General features: G+C 42.0%; 2 protein-coding genes across 3 annotated transcripts; one reads left to right on the forward strand and one right to left on the reverse strand.

Annotated features, from left to right (window-relative positions):
• gpr137bb (G protein-coupled receptor 137Bb) lies at window positions 1-6,489 on the forward strand. The gene is made up of 7 exons (XM_035523614.1): window positions 1-474; window positions 1,135-1,184; window positions 1,392-1,614; window positions 1,875-2,024; window positions 2,254-2,382; window positions 2,480-2,601; window positions 2,915-6,489. Exons 1-7 carry the CDS (start codon window positions 70-72, stop codon window positions 3,021-3,023), a joined length of 1,188 nt encoding a protein of 395 aa, XP_035379507.1. The 5' UTR covers window positions 1-69; the 3' UTR covers window positions 3,024-6,489.
• On the reverse strand, window positions 4,666-17,182 carry ero1b (endoplasmic reticulum oxidoreductase 1 beta). 2 transcript variants are annotated; one of them, XM_027024659.2, is made up of 16 exons: window positions 16,729-17,182; window positions 14,804-14,923; window positions 13,831-13,914; window positions 13,572-13,613; window positions 12,562-12,644; window positions 12,313-12,386; window positions 10,389-10,509; window positions 9,927-9,973; window positions 9,832-9,843; window positions 9,610-9,636; window positions 8,937-9,029; window positions 8,528-8,774; window positions 8,342-8,411; window positions 7,874-7,960; window positions 7,439-7,572; window positions 4,666-7,317 (listed from the first exon to the last, which is right to left on the reverse strand). In XM_027024659.2, the coding sequence occupies exons 1-16, from the start codon at window positions 16,864-16,866 to the stop codon at window positions 7,257-7,259; spliced, it is 1,440 nt and encodes a 479-aa protein (XP_026880460.2). In that variant the 5' UTR covers window positions 16,867-17,182; the 3' UTR covers window positions 4,666-7,256. The 2 variants fall into 2 exon arrangements, with proteins under 2 accessions (XP_026880460.2, XP_026880461.2); XM_027024660.2 differs by having other exon boundaries at window positions 15,550-16,819.
• Between the last annotated feature and the right edge of the window lie 3,528 nt (window positions 17,183-20,710).

Raw genomic sequence — 20,710 nt, forward strand, 5'->3', positions numbered from 1 at the left:
GAGAGAAATTGATACTGCTTGTGTGTGTGAGGGAACAGAGAGGGAAGGAGAGCGAGTGAGCAGAGGGAGATGGAGGACGCTTCTCGATCGGCAGAGGACAGGCGGGTTACCATGGCGAGGGTCTCGGGGGGCAACGCGTCCCTCTCCCCGCCCACCCTAAGCCCGGCCGTGCCCCCGTACGTGAAGCTGGGCCTCACCGCGGCCTACACGGCTCTGTATTCTTTTCTCTTCGCTTTCGTCTACGCGCAGCTCTGGCTGGTGCTACGCTACCGGCACAAGCGCTTCAGCTACCAGACGGCCTTCCTGTTCCTGTGCCTGCTGTGGGCAGCTCTGCGCGCCCTGCTCTTCTCCTTCTACTTCCGGGACTGCGTGACGGCCAACGCGCTGGGCCCCTTCACCTTCTGGCTCCTTTACTGCTTCCCCGTCTGCCTGCAGTTCTTCACGCTGAGCCTGATGAACCTGTACTGCGCCCAGGTGAGCGCACGCCGGGGCGAGCCGGGGTGGTGGGGTGGGGCGGGCACGGGGGAGGTGGGAAGATGGGATTATTCTTCATGATCAAGTGGTTAAAGGAGGTTGGAGTGCGGGGGGGGGGGGGGTGTCACAGGATTCTGGCCTTCAGATTCCTCAGAAGCCAAGCACACGTCATGCACACATGTACGTGTCACCTACATTTCAGAGGAAACCTGCAGGTGTTGTTGCCGAGAGCGGTGCGCTATCACGTTACAGGGCCAGTTTGCCAACCACAGATTAAACATCCCGCTGTGAACACAAAATGCTCTGGCAGTTAGTTACTACGTCAGCCCCAGCCTTGAGTTAACTGGAACGACAAAAGTACTGGCATTTAAAATGAACATAAAGGCAGGATATTTACACAGTAGCTTACAGACATACATCCAGTTCACTGGAGGCATTTCCAAGTATTCAACTGAAATCTCACTTTATTTCTCATATGTGTTCAATTTAGCTCCATTTCCCTCGATAAAGGGTCAGGATTCATGCTCAGTTGCCGTTAGCAGCTAATTTCTCCGCAACCAGGTTGCTTGCTTAGACAGGGTCATGCTTTGTACACGGTGCCGGGTGGAGATGCCCTAGGCAGCTGATGTTCTCTGCTGCTGTTGTTGTTGTTCCTCATAGGTGTTTTTCAAGGCCAAGTCGAAGTATTCTCCTCATCTGCTCAAGTACAAGTGAGTGACGGACCGGGAGGGCGGCGTCAGCTTGCAGCAGGCCACAACTCTCCTGACGTCTCTCTCCCAGTATCTCAGTTGCCTTCATCCTTTCAGTCTTCTAAAGCACACTTAGAGATCTGAATCAGATGTATGATGGTGCCCAAACACGACTTTGTACACCTCAACACCCCCCCCCCCCCACCCCTCCCTCTCTCTGACTCGAAGGTTCCCTCTCTATCTGCTTTTTGCGGGTGTGAGTCTTCTGTTCCTTCTGGTGAATCTGGCTTGTGCTTTGCTGGTTAAGATGACGGACACGCAGGTGAAGACCATTGTCCTTGTGCGCGTCACCATCAACGACTCCCTCTTCGTGCTCTGTGCCATCTCGCTCTCCATCTGCCTCTACAAGGTGGCCAAGATGTCCCTGGCCAGCATCTACCTGGAGTCCAAGGTAGACATAATCTCCCAAAGGAGGCAATTAACCCTATCAAAGAAAAAAACAGTCACCTTATATTTATCCAACAATGGTCAGTGTATCTTATTAATATCATCTTATCATCCTAATGAAAGTCGAGAGGAGTAAGTCTAAATACATCAGGGCAACTTTAAATCAATAATAAAAATGTCATAATTAGGAACAATCTCTAAACCTACGTTTGGGGTTAATGTTCTTGATGTGTTATTCCTTCTCTGCCATCGTTTTGGTTACAGGGAACTTCGGTGTGTCAGGTGACACTGATCGGCATTACAGTGATCTTCCTGTATGCATCAAGGGCCTGCTACAACCTCGTCGTTTTGGCTCTCACTGACATTGAAACCATTAACTCGTTTGATTACGACTGGTACAACGTGTCTGACCAGGTAGGCATCCGACCCGCACGTACCTGCGGAGTGCCAGGAGCATCTCAGGGTGCCAACTAAATGCGACTTCAGCTTACTGAGTCTCAGTGGTTTTTTTCCTTGTTAAATACAGGACCTCTTCCCATTCTGTTTCTCCATCAGAAAAGAAATGCTTTACCTGTTTGTCAATAACACACACACACACACACACACACACACATTCTTGCCTGTCTTGCCTCTGATCCTGCAGGCAGACCTGAGGTCTAGTTTGGGCGATGCAGGATATGTTGTCTTCGGGGTGATTCTCTTTGTCTGGGAGCTACTGCCCACCTCCCTGGTGGTCTTTTTCTTTAGGGTTCGCAAGCCAGCACAAGACAGGGTGAGAACTGACAATTAATACACTAGAGCACTCAAAACAGAAGGCGCTGGAGCACCTGATAATGAAGGATGTCCTTCTGTCTCCTAACTGTGCCCAGAGTGCATCTGTCATCCCCAGTCACGTCTTCTCCACCAAGCGCTACTTCTTTGACAATCCCAGACGATATGACAGCGATGACGATCTTGCCTGGGGCTCCCATCCTCAGAGCTCTTCAACAAGGTAAATTAATGGTTCACATGCAGGTCACATGACATGTATCAGAGGGACATCACATTTTGAAAAATAGTATTTTTTAAAAACCAAACTATAACTTTTTTTTTTTTTTAATTTTTTTTAATTAAAACCATGTTAAAAACACTTTTGTGCACACTTTAAAATTAAGATACCATGTTGCCGAATCTGTGTAAAATGCACATCTCCATTAGTTTTATTCAATACACGTACGATCAATAAGAGTTTTGTCTAAGCATGTTCATGCTTGCTTGGTGGGTCCTAAAGCAGGTGTTTGTAATGGGAGCTGCTTCTTGCTTAGTTTGTCCACAGAATGCTATGACTGGGGTAGTCGAAGCAGCAGTTTCCTCGTGAACTTGGGAGGAGAGAACCAGTGGTTGTCTCCAGCCGGAGCAGCACTAAACCGTTAGCACCAGACCTGCATGTTCTACCGCACTATATGGCCAAAAGTATGTGGACATGCTTCCGAATTATTGCCACACGCATTGTCAGACGTACAAAAGCACACGGGCATGCAAAATCTCCACAGACAAATGCCAGCAGTAAAATGGGTTGTGTTGAAGAGCTCAGCGACTTTAAGCATGGCGCTATCATACGATGCCAACTTTGCTACGAGTCAGTTCATGAAATTTCTGCCCTGCCAAATGTGCCCAGGGCACGTCTGGCTTAGGCAGACGCCAGGAGAACACTATCCACTGGAAGGCATAGTGCCAGCGGTAAAGTTTGGTGGAGCAGGGATAATGGGCTGCTCCAGTGGCCCGCACAGAGGTCCGACCTCAACGCCACTGAAAACGTTTGGGATGAACTGGAATGTTGAGAGCCAGGCCTTCTCGTCCTATCAATGCTTGACCTCATAAATACGTTTTTGAGTGAATGGGCACAAATTCCCATATACACATTCGCAAAATCTTGTGGAAAGCCTTCCCAGAAGGGTGGAGGCTGTCGTTTCCTGTAGACGCAGGGGGAGGCGTCACCTCCAAGTTAATGTCGTTTTTTTGAACGGAATGTCCAATAAGTTTATATAGGTAGGGTGGTCAGCTGTCCACATATTTTTGACCAAATAGTTATGTGTAAATTAATTATGTACTGCACCGCACTTTAATGTCTGCAACATCTGAGTATGCACGCACGGTAGATTGCTCTAGAAGTATCCCTACATTCAACAAACACAACAGACTCGCACTATGCCCAGCAAGGAAGCAAACAGAGTGAGCTACCGTGTGATCCCAGGAAGTGATGCGTGAGCTAGCATGGCAGTCTTGACCAAATGACTGCGCTGGACTTTCTAAGGAAGATTCTGAGATCGAGTTGCACAGGTTGCACTTTGTCATTGTGGACTGTAACAAAGCTAAGTGACGTTAACTAGTATAAAAGGTACTCTAATCAAGATTTTCACATCACCATTTCATTACATCATCACACCATTTGCACATGTTAAAATGAAGACATCAAATGATATCCTGCAGTTGTCTTGACAGCTTTTTGACACAGACAAGATAGTACTGAGGTGTGTACAAGTTTGTTTAATTACACGTGGAATCTGCAAGATACTAAGAAAATCTTAATTAGAATACTTTTAACTCCAACACTGGTGATTTAATGTACAATCAAATATAGTCACAATCATATTAGGATCATAATGAAAACTATTACCACAAAATAAGCTGTTATGTATGTAATCCATGTTTGTTTTTAAGCATTTGTATTGAGAAAAACAAGGATGTCAGGAAAAACACAGGCAGTGCTGTGTTCCAGTTCATTCACACCTATTAAGATTAAGAAGGTGTCCTGTTTCTTGTGCAGTATTTCAGGTCTTTCATTTGTGCTCAGTAAACTCATTTCTTTAATGAAATTAAGTCACTTTCATTCCTTGGTTGATTGAGAATATTTTATTGGTCAGAAAGATTGTGAAGGTTTGTTAATAAAGAAATATTTTGGTGTTTAAAAAAAAAAGTGTAAATGTCTGTTTTAGGCTTTATGTTATGAATTAATTTTAGTTTCAAGGCAATTGAAAAAAAATTGTTATACACAAACATGAAAAGTAAACAGATGCTTGATGACAGATTTATTCATCTGTTCAAATAAATAGACTTAACAAGTATACACAACAACATAGGAGCAACTGTTGTAAATTGACTAGATACAGGTCTGAAAAGTTGTCCTTTTACAAATTATGAAAAATTAGGACTGAATTTTTCAAAAGCATCACATCACTCAACAGGTAACCAAGGTGGATACTGGATATCAAGCTTTATTGTTGTCCTTGCCGCTGTACAAAGGAAATTTGTAGGAAAGGTTTGGAGCTGCATCCATCAATATTAAACAACATTCCACACACCATGTTTAATATCTTACTCATAGCATTTCTTTTCCAAAATATTTTGACTGAAAATGTTCACCTTTTGCTCCATTAACCTAAAGACTCCACAAGTGAAAGTCTTTGTAGAAGAAAATACATTTAGGAAACAGTCCTGGATAGGCCTATGATGGAAAGTGACTGGGAGGATTAACATATTTAGAAACACTAGCAAACTGACCTGATTTTAGTTTAATGGTGAACTGAATGATTTGCTTCCCCACCACCTTCTAACTGAAACTGAATCTGCGTTTCATTAAGCACCTCTACTGCCTCACATACATTAGTAACTGAATACAGGTCATCTTACACAACCTCACGTCTACGATCTGTTTTGCAATTTGTACTCTTCTTGGTTAGATTACACGGCGTGTCCTAATCAGCACATAAAAAGAAATCACAATATTTTCAAGGGACCTACAGCACAGTAGTGCGTTTATGTTGGTTTGTACTATGACACTTCAAGTACTTTTATTTCTATCCAAATATTCTTGCTCTGAATTGACTTAAGTACTTCTGCTTAAATATCATTTATCAGTGCTTGTATTACCACCGACAGTTCTGCTCATTTCAGAAATCCAGAGAAGAAAATGGCATTGGAGAAAGACATTTTAGTCTGCTAAGGTGAGACAAGGTGGAGTGAGCGCTAGAAAGCAACACACTCGGGGCCGTTAAGGCAGACAAGCAGAACACTCTGGGGTTCTTAAAAAGGACGTTTTGTTCATTGCCACACACAACCAATCATTACTACCTTCATTATTAGTTAGTATGCTTTTGTCCCTGAATGGACCACAGTTTGTGTGAGTGCATCTTGCCAGGACATTATTGCAGGGTAGAGGCAAAAAATGCCAAAACATAATATCGAATTAACTTCTACACTAAAAGTGACATGACACCGACAGAAAATGAACAAGGGGCAAAAGAAAAAGCAGTCTTTGGTCCAGTCGCATTATAAGGGAGAACTGCATTTACCAAACTTTTCCATTACAGCAGGTTGACGAGATTCTCAAAGCACACAGAAATCACTCTCCCAAACACATACCCCTTCATACAAGTAGTTCCTTTAACGTTAAAAATAAAAACAGAAAAGCACCTTAGGTCCTACGCAAGATGTTCGAAAGAGGGAAGATCTGCCAACGTCTTGTAAGGTTCCAAGAAACAAGTCTTTGAGAAGGAGCAGCTAACCTGGTGGAAACCCAGCATGCACTACAGTGACTGAAGGCCAGGACACTCTGAACTTCACCAGCCCTCGTGATGTGCATATCAAGCAGATCTGCCTTATTTGGGGAAGCTTCTAAAATGTCAGTCATACACAGATTCTGGTCTGAGTCCAGGTTCATCAATAAACTCTCTCTATACATGGCTGTAGTCATGGGTAGTAAAGTAAAAAAATAAATGTTAAAAAAAAGGAGTAATAAACCCATTGCTTGTTATGAGTTGCTCAGGTTTGTAACATCACAATGCTACATTTTCCGCTTTAGGAAATTTATAACTTTAGAAATGTATCCATTATACATAATACTAGTATCAATAATATAATTACATGGTCCCATATGGTAGAATTAAAAACAAACATTCATTATTAATTCCGACTTGCTGCCTAATAAGGGGTCAAATATGGCAAGATATTCATTATACAAATGGCCCATCCGAGTTACTTTTGCTGTTATGGTTATAGGATCTGTTCTGAGACATACACAGACAAACATGCAAGCATTCACTTATAGTCAAAATGTGAACTGAGTATTCTGATAGCTCAGTATAAATCCGATATATCTGATATCATATGACCTTGTTCAACAGAAGTATTTAAGCATGACAGTATGTAATTAACAAAATGTCACATTTACATACTCCCACACTCACTCGCACACAGCATGTACACAACAAAACAACTGATTTTTAAAAATACTGACCAAAAAAGCAAACTTTCAGTGTTGAAGGGTGATCCTTGTTGCAGGGATTAGCAAGCGGAAAAACACAGAAAGGAGCCAAAAGAACAGCAGACCATGAAACCAGCGTTGATCCCAAAGATGGAACATGTGTGTACTCATGAATGCTCAGTCCTGGCCCTGGTTCATATTACAGCTAGCATGTGCTATGGTTCGCAGTGGTCTTCAGCTATTCAGACAGTAGAGCAGAGCAGAGGGATATGGCGAGCTCAGCTGAGGGGGATTCGGTTGGACGGATAGCAATCCTGTAGTCCCTGGTAGAGAATTTACTCCAAGGGAGATAAAGCTACTGCAGTGTTCTCTTGGCTGGCACCACCTGCTGGCCTAGATGTGTGTTACCTCTGGTCCTTGAGAAGGGTCCGAAAGTTATGCAGCTCTTTTATACTGGTGGATAGTCTGTGGGTGATAAGCAAAGTGAGACAGAAAGACAGACAGAAAGGAAGATCACAATTTTGGCTGTTATTTACACACCTAGACTGGTAAACAAATAAAACCTAAAAACACCCCCAAAACTCACCTTCCAAAAGCATTGAGCAAAGCTACAATCTCCTGGCGTGTGAGCTGAAAGCCTTTGGAGGGACTGTTTTCTGGAAGGTTCTTGATCTCTTTCTCAGAGAAGAGGATTCTGAGGGCAGTGCCCAAACCTTGGGTCTTAAAGGATGGGAAGAGAAGGTGAGGAATGGAAGTTTGAAGGTGCATTCTAAAACCACTGGCAATTTAGAGTGTTTCTGAGGACTGTTCCAGACCCAGATTACAATCATTTGTGAACTGGAACCTGCTCTCAGTGGAGACTAAAACACTCATTGAGGAAACCGTTTTAAAAATGTACAAAAAACAAAAACCCCAAAACAAAAACTGAGCTGATAATAATAAGCAAACGTTACACACAATTATAGAACACATTTTGGGCCAGCAGGAGGCATTTTACAGGATGACAAATGCTTTCATCTACCTGTAACTTTCCCCAAAGTCGACATTTATCACAACCCACACAGTCCATTATGCGGGAGATGTTTTTGAAATGGAGCCTGAACTCCTCCTGGTGAGCAGAGAGCAGATGGAAGCATGCTCGTTAAACAAAAGACAAACAAAACATGGCAAACACACACAGGGGGAGACGGAACAAATTTGCATGGTTTGCCTGAACAAGAAAGACCATTGTAATTCATGGAAACCACCTGTCTGACTGCAACGCTTAACAGGTGGGGCCCTGCTTAAGAAAGACTTGGCTAAAGAGCAGGCATAAAATTATCGTACTCATCTAGAACAGACAGCAAATCTCCTTCTACATTTTCTACAGCTGTTTAACTTCACAATTAGTGAGACAGGCAGGTGAAGTTGTCCTTTGATGTCAGTCACGTGGAGAGCGGTGTGCAGACTGTCTGACGGGAGTGCAGGTTTGCGAGGAGCACTTACTTACCTTTAACCTTCTGGCTTCCATTTTGTGGCCTGCAAACATAGAGCTCTCATCAAAGTGCATGGGGAAAGCTCTGCAGAACGAGAAAGAGGGAGAAAATAATGGTTTCTGTGTTAAAATGGAGGCGAGCATATAGGAGAACCACCTTCAGTAGAAACACATTTTCTAACAAACGGTGGGGCGGCTCACTTGGTCTCGGTGAGGATCTGCAGCAGTAGTTCCTTGGTGGCAGAGTCCTCGTGCACATTGCCCGTGTACAGATTGACGAAGGCACGTTCGAAGTATGGCGCCACCTTGGAGAGGGCACGCAGCTCGATCAGGTACAGGAAGTACAGGTTCTTCAGCCGCCGGGTGCCCTCACCCTTGGTCTCGGCCGAGCCGAAGCGCCGGCGGAACTCGTGCACGTTGGCACCCCACACCGCCTTGCCCCAGGCCTCTGCGTGCGGGGAGAAGGCCGGACAAACAATGGCGCCACGCCATTTAGAGGCAGCGGAGAAAAGGCAACTTTCCAGAAAGCCTTTTTAAGTGCACTAATCCCTTGATTTAAATAAACAAGGACACAAACAAGGGATTTAAATGAGTGTGTTTTTACACGCACCATCCAGGAGGTGCTTGGCACACAGGTGGATATTGATGCTGCTGTGAAGGCCGGAGATGAGCCTGTAGAACACCCTCTTCTCCAGACACAAGCCTGCAGCCCGGCCCCAAACACACACACCATGTCACCATGTACAAGCAATGTCACGACCAACATCGTTACTGCAGAAAGCAGACAAACTGAATGAGTCTGCTCGCTCTTCCCAATCTCATGTTTTGTCATAAACCTGGATTATCAACATCAAGCAGAGCATCAAACGCAAACGCTGTGCCACAGTGCTAACAATCCCGCATATTAGAGAGACATCGGACTGGGAAAGGGTCTCTGCACAGGTTCCCGTCATCATTCACTATGCAGCAGAGCTCTATGTCCTTTTGTGGCAGAGGGCCGAAGAAGGTGCTTATTCATCTCACTAACTCTGTTAAAAGGAGTGTTTAAATAAATAGAGTGGACCTTTTAGACATGTGTTGACACACAAACACAGCGGTCCATGTAAAAGAGTGTTGACTAAACAGCGAAAGCACAGTACATTGACAAGTTCACAATGGCAGGTTTGTTCAGTAGTCTAGAATCCCTCTGCGTGCGTGCATTTAGGACGAGATGTTTACAGACAGGCTCAGGTGAAACAGAATCTGTGAAAATGGGGTGATGAGATAGAAAAAGTTCCATTTACCTTCCAGCCAGTCGTAAAAGCCTTCACCTGTGTGAACAGAGTCAACAGACACGGCGTGTCATTGTGGGAGTCGCCGTGTCCATGTTACCTGTCCTCTTTTGGGCCAGCAAAGTGATTAAGGACCCCACTTTTGCCTAGGTGACTTGTACTTATACTTTAATTTTCAGAAAAACATTCGACACAGACTTGGCCACATTGTAAAACGTATAGACTCGGACTCACCATCATCGTCACCTGGAGGAGAGACAGAAATAAAGTGGGGATTATGAAAGCAGTTTAAAAAGCAGACAGACAATCTGAAGAGGTCAAACACTCACCACGACTTGGGGCCAAGGGGTTGAGAGGCCGATACACTGATCTTGGCCTAAAAATGGACAACAAATATTTAAACATGCTGATATGAACATGTATACCACACAAATTCTAAAACTAACTGGACTTGTTTGACAGTAAACAGCTGTTTGGGCCCTGGGCTTAGTAGCAGGAATTAATCACTATTGACAACAGTTTCACCAGTTCACAGTATTTCCAAAGTTTCACTACATTCTTTCATAGCAGGCATATGGCAGTCAAGCACTAATGTCAAGAAAAAAAAAAAAAAAAAAGATGAAATAAATTAAAAAAATAGATTGAGACAAAAGAGAGCCAGACTTTAATATAGTGCATATGGTGGATAGTGTCCTAATATAGTTAGTATATTTATCCTCTATAGTATAGTGTGGATATGTGGTCCACTGAAGATGAGTCTCTTCTGTTCTGCTCTAGTTCAGAAGCCTCACTTGAAACAGTTCTCCTCGTAGATGCTGTTCCACACCCGCCATGCTGAGGGTCCTTTGTAGCCAGTGTAGCGCTCAGGATTCAGCCGCAGGTCCACGTACTCGGCCTCAGGAGATGTCTCGTCTGTAGGAGCATGGCGAGGCAGGTAATAAGACTGTGTTTGCTTTGTTTTGTTTTGCTGAATGTATTGCTTATTAAAAGGACCCAAAAAGGCTTCAACACACCGCAACACATCGGGGCCACAGACAGGCCAATGTACATAAATAGCCAGTCCTTGTAGCGGGCAATAAAGCCAGATAATACATAAGCGTACACTGGCTAAAAGTACATGTGTGTTGAAGGAGAGACAAGGCAGAGGTATGAGGGAAAGGAGAAACCAAAAGGGAGGTGGAACACGCACTAAAAAGGCAAGACTACGGATGCCTACTATCTGCTTAAATCTATGTAAACCAAATGGTTAAGCAGCATTTTCAAACCACTGTTGCCATTGCTGGACTCCAGTTTCTAACCAACCTTTGCCTCTGTAATTTTAGGTTGTGTGTTATTTCCTCCACTCCAATTTTTTTTTTTTAAAAACATGTCCAGAGAAATTGAGAACAGAGAAATTGAGTCAGTTACACCACAGACACTAGATGGAGATAAGCCAATCCTAACAGTCACATGTGTTCTGAAATATCTAGAAATAAGACATTCAAATTCCCTACAGATGTTATATGAAGAGAATGAGAAGTATTTGGAGTATATGTCTTTCCAACTTTCCACTGTATTCTCCTTCTCCAACTCAATTTCCCACTTATGCTTAATACATGAAGAATCACAGAATATTTAGCATAAACAAATCGATATCGGGTCCAAGTTTTAAATCCTGAGATTGAAGTAAAATTCTGAGGTAGTAGCTTGGAAATTATGTTTTCTGACCTAAACTTGAATTTTGTTTTTTGTCCAGATGTTAGCTTTGCATGATGTCAAGGGTATACTGGTATGCAAGACATCTTCTATTGTATGTTCAGAGCTCCTCTTAATATCTAACCATATACTTGTAGTATGGTGGGTAACATGCTACTAAAGGCTTTAACTGGGCAATCCAATAACACAGCCTCAGGTCAGGGAGAGCATGACCTCCTTCAGACCTGGGAGGTTATTCATATGTACTAATTCTATTAGTCCTGAAAGAGCGGTGTACTTCTAGCCAGCGAGTTTTTTTAATGCTGTATATATTATTCATTCAGTCATAACTGGCATTAGATAACCTGTCTATTGATGGGGGTATATGGACACCAAGGTATTTAATGTTTTCTATTGGAAATTTAAAAGTCTTGGTATGGGTTTTGGGATATCAATTCGTTCCGTTTCATTCAGGCTAACTTTGTAGCCATGCAAATATCCACACTCCCCAATGCTCTCAGGTATCGAGGAAGAAGGATTTGAAAAGCACATCATCTGCAGGCAGTGGTCTCCTTTCCTTCTTTATGCAAAATGGTTCAAAAGCATGCTTCCCTCAAGGGACTGTGTATATTACACAGTTATATGCCTGCAATATGGGAGATATGTCTATTTGTTTTAATGAAACTCATGTACACATGCATGCAATGACATCTCTAATTTCCCATTCAGCAACAGCTCTTGTACTGTTTCAAGCAGTTTCTTGTACCGTTTCAAGCAGACTCTATATACAGATTTAGAGAAGGCGGCAAAATCTTTAGAGAGCTGTTCTGGTTTAGTCAGAAATTCTCCAGGGTTTTTTTTTTACTTTATTTTTAGAACTACCATAGATGACTTCTGTTAACAGTAGCATACTTGTGAAATTATACATGTAATTACACATGCAGTAAAACATGGATATGGGCATTTGTTTGTTTTTTTTTCCCCCCATACACTGGACGGTTCCTGTGGCACTGGGAAAGTTTGTGCGTAGCATGACCTCACCGTCTAGTCCACAGAAATGATCCTGAGCATCGTCATGGTGAGCCCAGTCCTCAAACGCCTCTTTACTCTGATTGCTGTAGTCATCAAGACAAACAATAACAACAACATAAAACCAGAGAGCTGTTGGAGAGCTGACTTTAAAAAGATCCCCAATATAAGGTGGAGTGTTAGGTGCATATGCAAAAAACAGCATATGCAACAACAGCAGGTAACCAGCAGTGGCTGGTCTGTGTCGCATGAACAAGATACCTGAGTGTGCTGTTAATGGCGCCCAGTTCATGGGCCTGTTCACATTCCTTAATGTCTCTGATAGCATTTGCAGCCAGGGAATACTGCCAGGAGAGAACATGAGGGTCAGAGCTGGCACTGAGCAAAGAGAGCTGGAAGATTTTGATTCAGAATAACTGTACTGTTCGCTGGGAGGTTTCCCAGAGTTCTGTGCTCAGGGGACACAGATCAAGTGAAACACTTCACCATATAAGACCTAATCACGACATGTTTTCCATACACTTTATTTACCTTAGAGACAAAAGTGCAAGGATATGTCCAGTTAGTTCTTTTAAGGTGCATGGTCAGAGGAAAGAGGTTTTGTTTAGTTTCTTGTTTTTGAATATGTAGAACTGTAGTTCAGACCCACCCATCACTTGACATGGGCCATACGTGCGTATGAGCACAGCTGACCTGCAGGCTGCCTGACCCTGACCGCTATCGCGCAAGCAGATGTCGTGGCACTCTGCGCTCACACACTGCTGGGCAAACAGCGGGTGCGCTCTGGAAGAGGGCCATGTGCTGATGCCGCACTAAGTGCCACAACAAGTGTACTTATCCGTAGCCTTCCACTCCATTACACAAACCTGCAGGCTCTTAACAAACAGAACTCACTTAACGTGCTGGTTGTCCATGGCACGGACAACTTTATACACACACACACACTTTTTTATATATATATATATATTTATATATTTATATTCTCTCCAGCTTTTAAAAACATTTTAGATTAGGAGTTAAGTGAAAGCAGTATGTACTTCCACCTTCTGCATATTAGTTAAATATATGACCTTCATAATCTCTTACCATTGAGAATTCAACATAAATATGATTACAGGGAGTTACATGACACTAAAACCTCCAAAACATGGAATATTACAATATGACAGACTGTGCTGCATGTTATTTGTAAAGGCCAAGCGATTATAGCATCAACATCTGAACCTTGTTCACCTCATTAAATACAATATATTCTCCAGAGCCTCTCTCACCTTGTTATAGTTGCCAGATTTAATCCCCACTGGAATCTTGCTCTGTTTAAAAAAAATATGGAGTGTGAAGAAAACCCAGAAAAATTAGTAATGCGTCATGACACCATGAGATGCTAATACAAACAATAACCTTACATTATCTCTTTAAAAACACGAGCTCCAATTGTTTCACCTTTGAATAAAGCAAATCTAGCTATAATATCTGTCCAAAAATAAATTAATCATCCTTATTCTGAATGAGGGCATGTTGAACTCTGACCTCTGGGCAGGGTTCCACGTGGCAGTCCCTGATGGAGCAGTGGCTATCATCTGGCCAAAAGGGGCAGGGCCTCTTCAGGTTCACCTACAGAGAAAACCACACACAAGCACGACTACAGCCTGGTCGAAAACACAAGGGGTACACGACCAAAGCACAACCACAGCACAACCACGAACGCTTCCAACATGGTTTTCTCTCTTCATGTTATAGAAATATGCAACAGGTGAACTGAGATCTTTCGTGGAAAGAAATCCGTGTGAAAGGCGGTGCAGATAACTCATTGACAGGTGTCTGAGCTGTCTTTGTTTTTATACTGATCTCTCATGAAGGCACTTCCTCTACTGTGGCATGTCTGCCTGTGGCTGTGCTCTGCACAGACATCGCCTTTTTCGTGCCCTCCACCCTAAAAAAGAACCCTGGGAGACTGCCACGTTGCCAACTCAGCCCAAGAGTCTGTTTCTATAGAAGCTTCTCAAGTGTCTCTCTCCACACTGCAGGTAAAGTAGATGAATCATTTAACATCGTGAGACTTGCAGCTGCTGGGCAACATGAAGGGTCAAAATCAGCAGGTGTGTTCTAGTGGGAACTGCACGTAGCACAGCAAGGCCTAAATTAAGACGCTGATTAAATACAGCACCAGGCTTGGTTTTCTCACTGGGTACAAAGAGCATGATATGAGTCAGACCACTTTGGATCTTCCATAGGTTTCATTTTAGGAAACTGAGCTGCTGATTATAGCCTGAACGCTTGTACATGAAACAATGCAACAGGAGCGATAGATTAAGTTAGAAAAATAATGCAAATTAGCATTGAGGCAAATTAGATTCAAGTAAATTTGGACCCAAAATACAACTGAAGTGAAAGAAGTTGCCGAAAGGCAGGGCTTTAAAAAACGTAGTACGGCAGGCCTAATTTTTATCAAGCAAATGTTGTGATAACAAAAATGTGTTTAGGAAAAGAGAGCCAGACTTACCCGGTAGTATCTAAAAAAATCTTTTTCAATAAGCTTCCGTATGAGCGGGAAAATTTTCAAGTTGTTAAAGACATCAATGCTCTCAATGTCACAGAAGCAGTCATCCAACACACCTGTTAACTAATGATAACAAGTAGAGATATTTTTAAAATGGGGTAGAGTGAGAGGAGAAAATAGCAGATGTACATTTGTAACAACACACACACAATATATATAATGTGCACCTCACTGAGATTTTGATTCTCCCTCCCTCCCCATATGTTAATGTATTAGATGTGTGTTAATATAAAGAAGCCATACACCAGCTAATACCAATTAAGACTGAAACAAAGCATAGTTTAATATAAATACTTAATACTCTTTAATCTATGAAGAGTCGTTTAACCAGAATGTTCCAAAGTACCTTTCCCTTTTCACACCTGATACCAACATGCATTATGAATAGACGCAGCTTTGTGTGGGGGTCTTTGCACTGGACAAGCATGGTATTTGAAACGGACATAGCCTGAATAATTAACACCTCCATCCAATCAATGCAGGAGGTCTCTAAATCAATCAACATTCAACAGGAGCTACAGGACTGCATAATTACCACATAAGACACAATAAATCCTAAAACAAATAAAATTCAAATCAGAGAATAGTCTGGTTAAGATAGCACATCACACTATGCAGTCAACACTACTAATATGTGCGATACAATGTATTCAAAGAGTCTGAAGATACAATAAGATCATTAGCCTTACACTTTTTGTAATCTGGCATGACTTCAAAAGTCCAAAAATGCTTAAAGCAAGAAAGGATGTCCTCCATAGGCTGGATTTGGCTTCAGGCATTCCGCTACTATTAAAATACTTTTTTGCTGTCCTAATTCAAATAAGCTATGTACTTTCCCCAAGTGTTAACAGCCGTCATCTCCGAAAAGGACAGGATGTAGCCACCTTGCAGACAAACAAATACAGTCTGCCAGAAAGTTTGCATGCAATGAGGCGGCGCTGGCGACGACCTGCCACTTAAAACAAGCACCGCGCGCAAATGACACACGTCTCCAAACAAATCTCTGTCAAATGTGGTTCCGCATCACAGGCCGTAGTTTTTATTTAACGTATGTTCCATAAAAGTTATTCATTACACACATATGTAAAACTACAGAACCCATAACCCCGCCCACACGCTCACTTTGGTGAACCAATCAGACAACAACACGCTGAGTAACAGTCGTCAGTATTTAGCCTACTCAGCAACACAGGTTTCTGAACATAGTTTATGCTGGGCACATAGTAGCTTTGAAACGATCAAAATTTTACTTTTCATAAAAGTAAATTAAACGTTTGCGCCTTTTTCCAGTTGTAGGCAAAGTAAAAGTCTCATAAAAAGACAAGCAAGATATCGCTAAATTATGTCAACAAACACGCAGGGGATATTCATTTTTAAATAGGATATTAGGATAGGCTATATCGGAACAGAAGAGCTATTAACGATAAGCTCCGATCACGTACAAAGATAACACAAAATGACACTGGACAGACAGCATGAAAATCAGCATGTTAGCACACACAGTGTGTGTGTGTGTGTGTGTGTGTGAGAGAGATTTTCAATGACGCATGTGTCCCCGTTCTTACAGTACCAAAGCCTTACACACTTGCAAGGCTGCTACTACTTTTCCACTCACAAGACATTTTCTCAACTTTGCAGAAGGACGAAATTAAATGCGCGCGTGCACCAATTACTGGAGCCCTCGAAGATGACGTCAAACGAACGTGACGGTGGAAAATGCGAGAAGGACGCGACGATACTCAGCCCGAATATCTCCCCCCTCCCCCAACACAATACTGCTATTAATCCCCATAAATACAATACTGCTATTAATCCCCATAAACACAATATTACTGCAGCTTCGTTGTTTGTGGCACCCTTCAACTCACGTGACAAAAGCAGCTTTGGTCTGCGTGGTCCAGCGCTTCTCCAGGAGCGCTGCGGTGAAACCAACCGCAAACAAAGTCCCCGAGCAGCAAACAAAGTAGAACTAGAAATCCTGAAATGAGTATCGTGTGCTTTACCATAGCTAATGCAAGTTCTGTTTTGAAAACCCCACAAGGAAGAATTACGATAACTTTGCGGCAGCTAGCTAGCTAACCTAGCCAACATGGGCTAAGCGCCGACGATTCGCAGTTTGAAGATGATACCGAAAACGAGAAATAATCCTGCTGTGCCAGTCACTGTGCTGTTTGCAGTCTGCGGAGATGTGATAGAAGATGAGATGTTTTATAAACACTGCTAAGTAACCAGTCAGACGTGGTTTCCGCACTGCTGCGTCGCATCCTCTTGACTACGGAAACCGAGAAGGCGCGCTACAAACCCTTTGATCGTCCGACACGACCTGCTGCGAACAGCATAGCCAGCGTGGTCGGATTTTTACACGGCACGATTTGGTAACGCTCATGCAGGAACGAAAGAGTAACTGTTTAAGCGTCACTGAGTTAATCTCAACGCGATGCGCTTAAATACCTGTAACTGCTGGAGAAGGGACCCACGTGCGTCCTGTTGACGCAGCATCCATGAATAACTCATGGGATCTGCTGTAAGGAATAGAACACAAAAGTTTAGGTCCATTTTAAAAACTATTTTTTATTATAGTAGTGCAGCTTTACAGTTGCCTGCATCTATACCTTTAGAGTATAAAAAGACTAAAATACAATTCTACTATAATATAGCTATATTATATTAATATTATATTACCTATATGAATACAACACTCCAAAAAAAAACATTGCATACAAATCAACAAAAACAACAACAAACTGTAAACATTTTTGTACACTTATATTTAAACACTACCTCCTATTGATCTGGTCATTGATCTGGTGATCTTTTCCTACAGAGATCTCACGGGGACTGGAAATGTCCAACTGATTACTGCAGTCCCGATGCATGATGACCTAGAAAGTACTGACTGATTTTTAAGTCAGAATTGCAATTTCATGTGGGAACTTTCTAAATCAGAATGTTTCTGTAAAAAAGAAAAACCAACGATATGGAGTCAGCACATATCAGATGCCACTCTCAGAAAACCTAATGTATCATAAAACCTAACATATAACCTAACGTGTGAGAAAACCTAATGTATAACCTAATGATTATCATTCATATAATCCTGCACCAATCTGCATGTATGTAGGCATTGATTAATACCCTACTTAGCTCAATAGGGAACTAACACTGTTCTTAATAGAGTCTATAGTTAAAGATTAATTTCTCACCCAATGTGAGGTCACTCAGCATGTCTTTTAGTGTTCCCATTAGTGCTTCTTCTTTCCTGCTCCATTCTCTTTAATGTGGCCCTTGAGTTGAAAGTGTGTTTATCTTCTTCTTCTGCATCAGGATTCTCTGTTGTAAATGTGCATTAAAGATGGACACAAACATTTTTATCCATATGAACTACCTACACCGTCTGAATTATTTCCATAAAAAACTGCAAAAAGGTTTAAATAGGATAACCACAGACACAACACAATACAACATTGGATCTTATTATTTCAAATTTGTAGGAATTCACTAACATATAAAAAATTATGAAGTTAAGGTTAGGTTAAGGTTAAGGCTAAAGGCAGATTAATTAGTTGTTGATTTCCTCCTGTGTTTTTACTTTCTCCTGAATTTGTCCTACTTTATTAGAATTACATTGAGTTTTCATGACGATAGAACAGACAGTGACTCCCACACTGCCAGACCCCTACTCTTTGTAAACCACTTCAATGGAATCAAACTCTTCTGCCTCATCAGCTAACCCTGTCCTACTAACTGTAAAGAATAACCACGTTTATGTTATATCAGTAGGACAAAACTGTTAAAGCTATTAAAATTTATTATAAACAAAGTTATTATACAGAGTTACACTTACAAGTGATTTCAATATCCATGCTACTATTTCCTTGGATGTTTGCATATCTTTTGTAATTGTTCAACCTCAAAACCTGTCTCAAATATGTTTTCTGTTTTTGCAATTTGTCATCAACTAACGTAACAACATTTTGTGTCACATTCCTCATCACTGATTTTTGAAATCGTGTCACTATTACCATTGCGTGCTTTAATTTCACTATTCCTCTTGTTACTTGAGTGGAACAAACCCCACCTAAGTGCTGATCTAACAACTGTTACATCAGTCCTCTGTAGCAAGTCTGACTTGAACACAGTCTGCTCTTTTTTAGTGCCAAAGACATGATATCTATTTCCACATTTATCAACCAGTGACTTGAGGCTCTCTCATTCTCAATGTGCTGCTCTATGGTCATATGTCCAAGAAGGTCACTCCATGTAAACAGCATTATGGTGCATGTCCACACTTGCTCTCCTAGCGTCTTCGTGTTCTCTTCAATGACCTCTCTCTGTTTTTCCTTGAAAGACGTGTCTGCTGGAATAACTAGAAGTATGGCGTGTGGGAAATTGGCTTTCTGACACGAGTCATTAATAATTTCAGACTCATTCCTTTCTGTTGCATATTGAGATGGAAAGTGCGTCTACCAGCACTGTGTATCGAGCACAGTTACAGGCCTTCCACACACTTCTCTGTGTCCTCTTTGACATTTAACAGTCCTTTGACCAGGTACAAACTCCTTCTTAATTAGGATGAAAAGATGAACTTTTCCTAGAAATCACCCAACCCAGTGGAATGATTCTCAGTTTTGTGAAAAGAAACATTACAGAATGAAATGAGAGAAAACTCACCATAGTCACAATTCACCTAGTAGTGATTCTGAGTGACAAACGTGCGCTTGGAGTGAACAAACACCTTCTTTGTCGATGTTTTGTTGTTCTTGAGCTTTTCTCTCCCTGCCCCTTCCTCTGGCCATCACATTCTTCCTCTGCTCATTTGATCCTTGCAGTATTTTTGGATCAATTTCAACAGGTTTCATTGTTTCTTTGAATCATACCCTCAATTTATTCCAGTAAAAGTCACACCTGAGCCACTGCATGGCTTCCCAGTTCCCATAAAGAAACTCCATGGACAAGTTCCTGTTTAAGGAAATCTGCATTGTCACAGAGTGGGAAAGGTTTCCACCAACCGGGAGTGTAGACTCTCTTCCATGAACATTGCCCTGAAATTTCTTAGACTGAGCAGTTCTTCTGGTGGTCTGCAGCAGGTCTTCTCCAAGCACAGTGTTAATCACCGAGTTTTTCCCTGCCATTTTCCCTCCAAACAGCACAACTCTAAGCTCTATGAGTGAGAATGACAAATACAGGGAGAAACATAAAAATCAGTTGAGAGTAAAAGAACAAATGCAATTATCCTACAGCACTTGCAGTTTACATAAACCTCTTCAAACCTCCTTGAATCCTCAAACCTCAACCTGGTAATTTAACATTTTATCCATTAGCTCATTTGTTTGAGCTTGTTTTTCTTGCTGCGATTTTTGTTTGTGGGCCCCACTCTCATTTTCCAGGAGATGCCATGATTTAATGCAGCTTGCAAGCCTATCTGCTGAAATGCTAAATGGAAAATAGAACCTAAAAAAATCAAACAAACTCAGTATTTTAAAAACCCAAAAGTGATTCAGACTTGCATGTTATTTTTTAACTCCGCAGATGTGATGCCCCATGCGCTCATGAGGCCACACACAGCCTATATGGCTGATCCAAGATTTGGCCGTGGCACCTGCTGATGAGGACTCCGTGGATTTACCAACAAAGATCAACCAAAGCTTCTTCAAAGTGGTCGCATACACTTGGAGCCAACGCAAGGACTGCGGCTGCAGGAACCGATGGCAAGATGCAAGATAAGAAAAATAATTTAAAAAAACATTAAAAGAATTTTAAAAAGACAAAAATGTCCTTCACATGACTTTATATGACAGTGTCTTTAATTTTCCTTTCATTTTATTTCATTGTAATTTTTCAACAAATTGG

This window comes from Electrophorus electricus, chromosome 1, assembly GCF_013358815.1.
Source record: "Electrophorus electricus isolate fEleEle1 chromosome 1, fEleEle1.pri, whole genome shotgun sequence".
Classification (NCBI taxonomy): Eukaryota; Metazoa; Chordata; class Actinopteri; order Gymnotiformes; family Gymnotidae; genus Electrophorus; species Electrophorus electricus.